Below are 12,502 nucleotides of genomic sequence, written 5' to 3' on the forward strand. Positions count from 1 at the left end.
TTTGAAGCTCCAAAATTACATAATGGCAGCATACTAAAGTGGTTAAATCCATGTCATTTGAAGCAATATGATAAGTGTGGGTGAGAAACAGATCGATATTTAAGTCCTTTTTTACTATAAATCTCCACTAACTTTCACATTCTTTTTTTTTTCGGTGATTCACATTCTTCATGCATATCGCCACCTACTGGGAAGGTGGCTTTATAGTAAAAATTACTTAAATATTTATCTGTTTCTCACACACACCTATCATATTGCTTCTGAAGATATAGATTTAACCACTTTAGTCGTATGGATTACTTTTTATGCTGCCTTTGTGCTTTTTGGAGCTACTCATTCACTTTCATTTTTAGGGCCAACAGAGCAGAGATATTCTTCTAAAAATCTTCATTTGTTTTCTGCAGGAGAAAGAAAGCCATACACATCTATGGCATGAGGGTGAGTAAATGATGAGCGAAATTCATTTTTGGGTGATCTATCCCTTTTTACAATTAGTGTGAATGTGGCCTTGGTGGTTAATTACCATTCCAAATCCCAAGTCTCAGTGAAATTTAGATCCCAAGATACAGCTCAGTTCTTCTCAATATCAAATTACATAGACTTATTTCTCCATTATGAAACACAATCCTTTATCATAGTTCTTAAAATATGAAACACACATTCAACATATAGGGACCACAAAATTAAAAACTTTCCCCATCTTTCCTGACTTTACCCCAATTAGCTAAAGTAAATCAAACCTCTACTCTGTTTGGAGTGAGAGGTGTAGAGGGGTGGAAATTTTATCTGGCTTCCTGCCTGGTGTGTGTCTGATCTGTATTGACGCTGACATGCTCATATGATCAGCATTCTGACTTTAAGCAGCTCTGTCAGGGAAGGCAACGGACAGTAATTGGCATTGGCAGTACTGAGGCATCAGAACACAATCAGAGCCCTTTAGTGAATATTCATCATCTCAGTCAACTCTCTTAACGATTCCTTCCATCCTGCATGGAATCGACTTATGAAACGCTATAAATCTTTGTTCTATTGCAGGTGTTCTCTCACAGATTTGAAAGATACATTTCTTTATAACATCTCTGAAACATCTCAATATACTTGCGTGCTCAAGACTTTTGACCTTTTGTGAACTTTGCAGATTCTAGACAAAGGGCTTTCTGTTAGATATGAACCATGCACGTTTGATCGCTGATATACTTCCCTGCGGTGAGGACTGATGCAGACAGTGCAGCTCAGCTGTGTAGTGCACATAACCTCAGACAACCTGTGTAGCAAATGGTTACTTACCATGATAGAGTGGACAAATTTTCACCACAGTAAGGACAAATGAGCTTCCTTATTGAATGTGGCCTCAGAATTCTGCAGAAAGCTCTGCAAATTTCCATAGAATACTAACGGCCATCAATCACTATAAGTCCTTTACCAGTGGTCGGCAACCTATGGCATGCATGCCAGCATTGGCAAGTGAAGGGGTAATCACTGGCATGCAAGCAACAGTGAGAGAGTAGGCCATTTTATTTATATCAAGTTCCTTGCACTTTCATGCCAATCTACATTTAGTTGTAATCCTTCCACATGACCAAGCAGCGTGTTTTTTTTTTTGTTTAATGGGAAGCTAAACAGTGTAAACAGCTAAAGTGTGACAAGACTAGGGTATAGTTATGTAAGCCATTCGCACATCACAAGCCGGAGGCGCAGATCAATTCAGGCAGCGCTTCACTTTCCAGAAACAGTAGGTTGACTTTTCTTTAGCTGAAATCAGTCAAAATTTGAAACACTGCCCCAGTGTCCAAAGCGGTAAGTGTTGTTGTGTATATGGGCACGTGTGAGCTCCATTTTCCAGGTAAAATCTCCACGGAGGGGCGCCAAAAGTGAGGTTGTGAAGGGAGTTGTTTTCAGCTGTACAGGCTACAATACAGTGAAGAGGAATGCATATTGTATAAATTGTACCACCAAACCCCAAACCTAAACCTAACCATCAGTGGAGTAAAAATGTAATGTTAGAGGGAAAATGCAATCTCTGAATTGTGCTCGTCACTGATTGTGCAAACGTGATTACTTTGTTTCAATGTGGGATCCAAATTTTGGTCTCCCACGCTAATGACACAACACGCTTCAGGTCGCGGTACAGTAAAAACAATGGAGCTGATGCAAAAATGCCTGACAGGAGATGCCGCTTGTCGGCAAGTCAGCATTATGTGGCCGATCCTAGGGTACCGGAACTCTAGGAAACAACATGCCGACATCCTGCGTGATCATATTGCACTTTCTGTGAACCGCGCAAGTAAACACGTCCGTGGTTGAGTGGACGACAGCCTACATTTACGCGTTTTAAATATAGCTTTTTGCTTTTAGAACAAGACATGATGGAAATAAGACAGCGCTATATATCCTTGAGATTTTCAAGCGAGCATACACCCTCAAACCACAGTGCTGGCGACTCTCAAAACAACATTAAATGATTAAAAGAGTAAACAAATAGACATCGTGGGTCTGAATCAAAATATAAATTAAACCTGGAAATAAAGTTTCAGGATTTTATAAAATGTTCGACATAAAATGTATAAGAAATATTGAATAAATAAATATAAAGATTCCACACAATTTCTTGGTCACTTATGACAATTTGTGACATTTGTGACAGTAACTGCTATACAAAATCTGCACCTCAGACATTTGTTTCCTTGTATGACCAGTAAAACCACTGATATGACAGCTGAGAGGAGTTACTGTATATTTCAAAAAGTGTCATGAATGCAGATTTACATTAGCAAAGATGATCATTGCTTCTTGGTTACAAACCTAAATCAGCCTCTGTGCTTTTCTTCATGTCTTTATGCAGCTTCTTTGTCTGTTCTTCCAACCTAAAAAATACATAAATACACATTATATGGCATAGAAGAACAAAATGGAAAACAGGACATAATGTTGGAATAGTAATACTGAATTTCTGAAAACAGCACTATTACTATCCGTACTATTTAGAGAAAATTTGTACATATTGACTCTGTACATCACAAACTAAACGTAATAATCGCCCTAATTACAGTGAGACACAAGTTATATTATCATATTTGAGTGTCACATGCTCTTATCATATTTAAAATAGAGATAGCACAACATGAGCTATTTTAAAAATGCTCATCAGTGAGTGTCCATTCATGTTTCTGTATAATAGTAACATTTTCTGAGAGGCAGAGGAGATCATTCATAGGGTCTTTCACTGTGGTGATCAATTCACACCCGTTGGGGGTGTTAACAACTGCAATTACCACACTATCGCATCCAACTCCAGTATGTATGTGTTTGCGGTGGTGGTGATGGTGATGGGGGGTGGGGGGGGGCTGTCCATTATAATCAATTAGGTGGAAAATTAGACATGGACTGGGGGACTCCCCAGAGGCACCTCTCACGGCACTCATTACAGCAATTAAGGAATACCAGTGGGGGATACGCTAGTGAAATTGGTAATTTTTTTTTTTACTGTAGGCTATGAAAAAGAATAAAAGAAAGACAAGGGTCGAAAAAAGAGTGTGGGAAAGTATATCACCTTTATATCAGGATGCGAATAAAAAACAGAAAAAAACAGTTCAAGAGATAAACAGGAGATGGAGGGAATCATGGTTAACTGGCAAGAAATAACAAGACAAGATAAAGGGCCCATTACAGTAGGTGCTAATAGAGTAGTGCTGGCCCAGCTGCTCCAGACGGCTGTCATGTGAACAAGCTACCAGCACGCCTCGTTCCAACACGTGAATGGCATTTAGAACTCGAACAGGTCACAAGCCAACACATTAGCACCAAACCCCCACATGCTGTCTGAGGTAAGGGGGGTAGGAGAAGGTGAAAAGAAAATGTCTTGGGCCAAAGTCCTATTGGCACAGAGCATGGATTTCCAGCATGACAGGATGTTAATAAAGCAATAAGTCACTCAAGGCTGTGCGTTATAATGATATAGTGTGATACAGTGATTTATTGTGATATAATTTCTTGCTTATATCGGCAACTCCTAGTGAAAATATATCCATTACATTTTAGTGCTGGATTGTATTAAGCTTTATTATGGAATTTATTAAGGAATATTACGGGTTCAATACAACACAAAAAGACATTGTGTTTTGCTAAAAAAAATAAAATAAAAAAAAAGCAAAAAATCTGGGTTACAGTAAGGCACTTAAGAAGTGAATGGGGCCAATCTGTAAACATTAAAATACATACTGTTTCAAAAGTATAGCCACAAGACGTAAACAATATGCATGTTATCTGTCACAGTCCTGTCACTCCATCATTCTGGGTTTTTGTCTGACAGGACCATGGCATCATCGTCCCATGTCTGTCTTGCGTTTTGTTGTCTGTTTTCGTGTGAGCGCACGGTTTCGGTTGCATTCCCTGCCGTGCGCTCTTCGATCTGTCTTGTTTCATGTCTGCAGCATGGTGCCTGGATCCTGACTTCCTGTCTGGTTCAGTTTCTGTCTGTGTTGGGATCTGGACACTCATGCTCCATGTCTGTCTGTTATTGATGTGGGTGCATCGCGCTTAAGTCATCTTGGCAGCATGCACTCATGTCAATATTTTATGTCTTTCGCGAACACGGTGCGTGAGCAGTCTTGCTTTTATTGCCTGTTGCGTTTGCACGCCATTCCGGTGTTTTGCTGTCTTGTGAGAGCACGTGGCTTTGTTTCGTTTCTGCATCGCCGCGTGTTTCTCCGTCTTACATCATACACCGCCTCTTTGTTTGCCCATTATTAGTCCATTTGTTACACCTGCCCTGCATTAATCTGTTTGATTTCCTTCCCTATGTTAGTCTCCTCGTGTGTGCTGTCCAGTGCCAGTTCATCTTGTCTGTCTTGAGTGTTTCAGTCGGTCTAGTTGGTCGGTCACGTCCCATATTGGTTCTGTTCCCCTGCCCTTTCCTGTTTCGGTCCGGTCGGTCCTGTCTCCAGTTTCCTCTGCCCCAGCCTGGATTATTTACTTTGTGTTTTTCCCCTTTGGAGTAGTTCATGTCTATTGTTTTTTCCCCCGTGTGGGAGTTTTATGTTTGATTTTGCGTTTTATGTTTGTATTAAATAAACCATTATTTTTCACTCTGCTTTTGGGTCCTGAGCCTCTCAATCCGTGACAGTTAACATGATGTGTGTTATAAAATCGCTTGCTAACATTTTTACAACTTCGTTGCCATGATAACGTAACGACGTAAAACCTTAAAACCCCAAACGACAATTTTTTTTACATTTAAACCATTTTAAAGCTCAAATAATGACAGAAGAATTAATGTAAGTGTTTTTGTAAAATTAAAAGCGTCACATTTCTGTCTTTAAACCCTCCAAAAATGGTCCCCATTCACTTCCATTGTAAGTGCCTCACTGGAATCTCGATATTTGCTTTTTTAAAGAAAAGGAGGGACAAGTTAAAATATTTTTTTTTTTGTGGTGAACAAGCTTAACTTGCATTGAACCTGAAATATTCCTTTAAAATAATTTAATAAAAGATTATAGTCACAAATAGCAATTGCTAGCTGATGAAATAATCTAGAGCTGGGAATATCCGGAAAAAAGTATGTCCACTATAGCTGTCAATGTCGACCAATTCTTATTGTTATATATTATTATTATTATTATTATTATTATTATTATTTAACTGAATGAATTGCATGCAATGCTGAATAATCAAATTAATTGCAAATAATCGGATTTCAATATTTGCTGAGAAAGGCCCCCAAATCAAGACAATTCAATAATACAAGCAAAATAATAGTAAATATGATCATTTAGATAATAAATGATAATAATGGCTTATTTCCATTTCATTGAACATAGGCCTATAACTGATAGACAGCCCATGGCAACCCTAAAGGGCTGTTGTCACAGCACGTGTTCTTGTGTCTGTCTGTGCTATTTTTCTTGGTCTTCAGTATGTATCCATACAGCAGATATCTGCTTTTGCTTTTTTTTAGCGTCTCACACAAACACCCAACCGCATTTTAATACTATTTGTAACTTTGAAAAACAAGTCTTGAGACCCCTGTATTTGAAGTAATGCTCTGTCCAGCTGTCTTTATATGCAATAACATGCCCTGCTATGTGAGGCTCATTTTGTGCTGCCTGTTCTCAGTAAGTATTGTTGCCTGTACAGACTGTGACTCATGAAAACATGAAGGTGGTACTTCCAGCTAAAACTGCTCCATTGGTAGGAAAATTCCCCTACAAAATTTAAGTACAGTCAGGATACATGATTAATTGCAATCGCAATGTATTAACACATTAAATCTACAGCTTTAATATTAACTATTAAAACTTCCAAGACGTTTTGAGATTTTATTCAATTTCCATAACTTTTCCAGGCCTGGAAAACACAATTTTAAAAATATTTCTAGGTCTTCCATGCCCATGAAAACCCTGATGGTACTTCAGGGTGAGATGAAGTACGTTCAGTTTGGATAACATGATGGGGAAAAAAGAGAATCTGAGTATTTGATGGACATGGAATTTCATCCATTGCAGGTGATTCAAAGTAGATACGTCTTGAAAAGTGCATTGGGGAAACATGAAATAAGCCTTTACCACCACAAATAGTTTCACAAAGACAACAGGCATTATGTTTTGATGCCTGAAAGCTCAGGGTGTGTGTTGTTGCATAATGAGAGGCGTTCTGATAGCAATCAAACCAGAGGAGCGGCCCTCTCAGATAAGTGCTCAGGCCCCTACATGCCTGTGCCCACCCCTTGAGTGCTTGTGTGTGTGATATATGCTTTATAACTCTCTGTACTGAGACTCCACCTACACAAACGAAACCAAAGCGACAGGGTTAGGTGAGGCGACACAAAACACATATGTCTCTACAAGTGACCTTCGGCCAGATTCAACAAGTGAAGGGATATGATAAGTATGCAGAACAGAAATGCTACATGTAGGTGAATTACATGAAAAACATGTTCAGGTCACATTTCACCCCAAAATCTAAAACTACTTTATAAAAAATATTTTTATCATAAAGAAGTACCATTAAGATTTTGTGTATTGTGACATCAATGAAAATTAGGAAAAATGTTCTCTCTTAATTGTCATTACCTTAATGCATCTTGACGATTTACTTTTAGTTTTTCTGTAATTCCCATTATTCTCAAACGTGAATCTATTTAGATTCTCATTACTGTAATACAATGATTTTTGTTTATTTAAATCATAATTTCAAAAAAGAAATACTACCATGATGAGTCCAGTCAGAGCAGGTTAATGTATTTCAGGCCCTTCAAGGAAGTAAATACTTTACAATTAAAATTATATATAATTATTTTTTACATTATGGTAATAAGAATTGAGAATGAGCTTAAAGGGACAGTTCACCCAAAAATGAAAATTCTCTCATCATTTACTCACCCTCATGCCATCCCAGCTGTGTATGACTTTCTTTCTTCTGCAGAACACAGTTTAAGTTTTTAAGAAGAATATTTCAGCTCTGTAGGTCCATTCAATGCAAGTGAATGGGTGCCAAAATTTTGACGCTCCAAAAAGCACATAAAGGCAGCATAAAAGTAATCCATTCAACTCCAGTGTTTTAATCCATTTCTTCAGAAGTGATATAATAGGTGTGGATGAGAAACAGATCAATATATAAGTCCTTTTTTGATTGAAATTCTTCTCTCTGCCCAGTAGGGGACAATATGCATGAAGAATGTAAATCACCAAAAACGCAAGAAGAAGAATGTAAAAGTGATCTGTTTCTCACCCACACCTATCATATCACTTCTGAAGACATTGATTTAACCACTGGAGTCTTATGGATTACTTTTATGCTGACTTATGTGATTTTTGGAGCTGATTTTGGCACTCATTCACTTGCATTGTATGCACCAAAAGAGCTGAGAAATTCTTCTAAAAATATTCATTTGAGTTAAGCAGATGAAAGAAAGTCATAAACATCTGGGATGGCATGAGGGTGAGTAAATGATGAGAGAATTTTCATTTTTTCCATTTCATATTTTAGGGTAAAATAGGACCTGGACGTTGTGAATTAATGTTAATTAAATAACAGTAATTCATGTTAATCTGATTAATGTGAATTTACATGGCCTACAAAGTCCTGAAGTATACTGGACAAACTGTTTTGGTCAGAAAATACACTACAGGTAAATTTTTATAGAGGAAAAAATATGAAGAAAAAAAAAGTCCATACAGATTTTCTTGTCAAGTCAGCCTCACAACTGGAACACTGAAAAACCCTGTATATGTGTTTATTGTATCATAAAAGAATCACTTACATTTTGAAAATGATGTGGTGTGTCATTGAAAATAACAAATGATGTGTCAAGGTCTCTTTGCAAACTAGACCACAATAGTGGTTTTGATCAAATAAAAAGATTTCAGATCCAATGTCATTCTATTTTTAAAACTGATGCTTTGCTTCGGTTGAGTATGTTGGGAAACAAATATTTGAGTGTTTGGTGTCTTTCAAGTGCGATCTTTTGGTGCACAATTGCAGGCCAGCTAATGATACTCAAACCAAGTTCTGTGAGCAACCGGATGCAACAAATATAAACAGAAACAACAACAATGGATGTTAGCTTACTTTTGAAGCTTCTCATATTCCCGCTCAAAGTCCCTTTCAACCTGTGGAAAAACAGAGAAGACGTGTGAGAGTGGATAGAAAGATCTCTTTAAAAGAAGTGTGTGGGCAAACTGCTCTAGTTTTCTACATGCTCTCTTGGGTGTGTACTCACAAAAACAGCACCTAGAGCGCTGCAGATCCTTAGAGTAAGTTAAGATCGTAAAGCCATTTTGCCAATAGATGTATCAGAGATCAACAACAAGGGTTTTTTTATTTCCACTTTTCACTTGCCCTGCCTATATTTTCACTGATCCCACCAGAAAATAAAAAATTGATATATTTTAACGTTTGCATTATAACCAATTACATTTACAAGCTTGTTCAAGTGCGATGAAATTGCACATTAGCTGAACTGATAGAGCGTTGCACTAGTGAGACACAGGACCGGGGTACGACTCCTGAAGAGCATGTGAGTCGACACATGAGATGAAAGTGCCATAAAAGCTCTACAAAATTATATAGTGGCTTCAACAACTGCGTTTTTCATGTAACATTAGTTTTTTATGACAATATCGGTCAGGTTTAGGATTAAGGTTTTGGGTAGGGAGGTAGATTTTGTTGATTTAAAACTCGATAGAGCATTGATCTTCAAAACTTTATCTCTTTGGGAGAACATTTAACTCTCTTTTATCGCCACTCAGTGGACATTTCACCTGGGAACTGCTGAGATCCATGTAAGAAACCACAAAATATCATTTTGCAAGTCCTGTTAGTATGCTCAAGTAATTTTCATGAGATCAGGCTGCATTGGGCCATCCTTATTGTTCAGCCCTGTTTATGTACGAAGAAAGAAAAAGTGCCTTGGACATCAGTTTGGGATGTTTTAACCATTAGGTGAAATGTCAGAAGAACACCAACAAGATCAAATAAAAAGATCCTGGAAACAGAATGAGCATAATCTTTCATTTGGAAATCAGTAGTCACTGGAAGTCCTGTAATTAGTGCAGTACCATTTGATTGCCACACTAGCTTGTGTCCGTGCCACCCTACCCGCTGCGTGTAGGGGGTTAATGATGCCATAATTGCAACAGCAGCGGTTCCTGTCCTGCGGTACGGTGGGCAAAATCTGTAAATAAACAATATATGGGAAGGCAGGCAGTAGGGACCCCGTTTACAGCCGCGCGTCCGGCCAGTGGCCTGCCCACTCGTGGATGACCACGGAAAGGGTGTTGTAACAGGAAAAAAAGCAAGTTAAAGAACGAGGTAACAAAATAAGAAGTTGATTTACCTCCCTAAGAGGAAGAGATCAGGATACCCACTCAAAAGGCAAACAAGATACAGTATCCACAACAGAGAAGCATAGATTTGGAAAAGAGATGATCATTGCTTATAGGAATATCATCTTATAATTATTTAATAAACTAATGTCTATGTACCGAACACGTGGCCTGATGTCAGTTACCACAGACAATAATTTCGACTCATCCCTCGGTGCGTATAAACGAACCAGAAGCATGTATACATTAATGTATTTACAGCAGAAGCCTGTTAAGAGGAAGAATGCTCAGACAAACAGTAATTACAGACAGCTCCTCTGGTGACCTACAGCTCAAAAAATGTGACTGCTGCTTGTTTCTGTTGTTCATCAGGGCAGGTCAAGTTGACGTGTGGGCATAAACGTGGGTGTTGATCAAACTCTTATTTCTGTTGTCCATGATACAGTGGCCCCTTTAAAGTATTTGGACACTTAAGCCACATTTAAAAGTGTCTGAATGTCATTGCATTACAACATAAAAAGTAGAGTAAGTAACATAGTAAGTAGCATCTTCAAACAAATGATGCCAGAGCTTTTCTCAGAACTAATGTCACAATTCTGAGGCATTTTGCAATGACTTTTAACCAACTGGTGTCAAGGTGAATTTTAGTGGATGTATGAAGTAAGTTCCCCTCAAGTTCACACAGATGTCCTAACAGAGTAAACGCACATATGGGCATTGTCCACTAACACTTGAAAACCAGAAAATGTCCAAATACTTCTCGTCTTTATTTTGAACACTTTATATACAGTTTTGTTTTACCATTTAAAACCTAACACACTTCTGAAACCATTTTTAGGTGAACTATACCTTGAATCAAATTGAATCACATCTGTCATGTTACATTTCTGGACATTTTAAGGACTGAAATGTGGCCCTGAAAGGAAAGAACTCCATTTTCTAACTGTTGTTTAGAATGACTAAAGCATCCAAGCAAACAGTCTACTTATCTACCAGCAAGTGCATAGTTTAATGTGTCTGGCTATAAAGAGTAAAAATACCAAGTCTGGGTTTCAGTATTTCAGAAAAAATGCCCAGAAGGAAGTGTTTCAGTCAGTTCTACAGACAGAATGCCCATTTTTGTCCTGTAATGTTAGTTACGTGAGGAAGTAGTGAAAATACAAACTGATATTTGATAAAGGTGCACTCAATATTTTTTTTTCCTCACTAAAAAGTTTTACTTCCAAAGAAATGACTTAAATTTTAAACATATGTATAAAATTATGACCACTCACATATGATGAAGACTCCAGTCACATTAGTAAGTAACCATAAAAAAGCTATTTTAATCTACATGGAGAGGGTCCCCTCATGGGGGCCGCCTTGTTAGGATCACATGACCAGTGGAATGCTACTCCTGGCTTAATCTCAGAAACCACTCTGTTATTGGTCACTTTTACCGATAGTGAATAGTGAATTTCGACAATGGTGTTGGTAACTGAAAACTATTGCGTTTGAATGCTGCATCCAAGCCCCTTCGTGTCAGTCAAAAATGACATTCAAAAACCTTACTGAGAACCCCTTTAAACAAATACCATTTGTTAAATGTAAGCTGTGACAGTGTATAAGAACAAGATTTTTGTAGATTTTAGCACTTACCGTTTTTGAAACAATTTGTTTCTTCGGTTGTCCGATTTTGAAAGGAATCCTAGGAAAAAAGAGAGCACAATTATAAGGATCCATAGAGGTGATGAAACTAAAGCCTATTGGCTATTTCTTTTTAAAAGGAACGAGCCCTTTAGCATGACTCATCCAAAATTTATAGCAGGTCACAGAGAATTTTGAGGTACACTTTGAAAACCCCTGCAGCAAATCAAATCATCTCATATGGGTCATATAAATCCCTCAGAGACCTTCAAAGGCGGATACGAGTAATTAGAAGTGGCTGTCCACGTTGCCACAACTCTTCCTGTGGTCTGCCGGGGGAATCCGTATATGTGCGCATCTTACACACATGTACTTTTCTTGGTCTGCTACTACTGCAAACAGGCATTCCCTCACAGAGCCTGTGCAGATTCAGGTGCACACATGATGCAGTCACACACAAACGTGCTGGATGCCAGTCAACCATGTGAAGAACACATGGCAGCAGACCACAGGTCACCATGGATTGTATTTCTGCTGTCTCAGATCTATTTTATACTTGACAGAAGTATTTATTCACTACAGTCTGTCACAGGTTTTTGGACCCCACTGTTTATGCTAAGTACTTTTGTATTCTCTGGGCCTAATTCATCAGTCACACATTAAAAGTGCACTGTGGACACTCTTGATAGGGTTCAGTTAAATAAGAACAGATGAGCCCATGCATGATTGCCTTCAGCCCTAATAAAGAAATATTTTTCAGGAAGCTTCAACAATTTCCACTTTGCAGCAGATCTGGACAGATCCTTGCCTTGACACCAAAACCCAATTCTCTGGGTGTGAAGACATGTTAACTTTGGTTTGGTATCCTTCCCCATTCAACCAAAAAAAAAAAAAAAAAAAGAAATAAAAAACCCCAAAAAAAACAATAAAATACTGATACGCCTACAAAGTCAGCCTTCAGTTAGGTCACAACGGTTGGTTTTGTCTTCAGATAAAATCTCATTTGAATTAACACATTATGCCATTCTAAAATTTTCCCACGTTTTTCCTGTTAA

At 38.1% G+C, this 12,502-nt stretch overlaps 1 protein-coding gene across 1 annotated transcript in view; it reads right to left on the bottom strand.

The window, feature by feature from the left end:
- The window catches only part of bin3 (bridging integrator 3), an 87,852-nt gene that overhangs the window by 55,046 nt on the left and 20,304 nt on the right, over positions 1-12,502 (bottom strand). Inside the window, exons 2-4 of the mRNA XM_051668716.1 lie at positions 11,460-11,508; positions 8,566-8,606; positions 2,803-2,864 (exon numbers count right to left, since the gene is read on the bottom strand). Coding sequence (XP_051524676.1) covers positions 2,803-2,864; positions 8,566-8,606; positions 11,460-11,508 — 152 coding nt within the window. The remainder of the gene's footprint in view (positions 1-2,802; positions 2,865-8,565; positions 8,607-11,459; positions 11,509-12,502) is intronic.

The sequence above is a fragment of the Myxocyprinus asiaticus genome, chromosome 33, assembly GCF_019703515.2.
Source record: "Myxocyprinus asiaticus isolate MX2 ecotype Aquarium Trade chromosome 33, UBuf_Myxa_2, whole genome shotgun sequence".
Taxonomy (NCBI): domain Eukaryota; kingdom Metazoa; phylum Chordata; class Actinopteri; order Cypriniformes; family Catostomidae; genus Myxocyprinus; species Myxocyprinus asiaticus.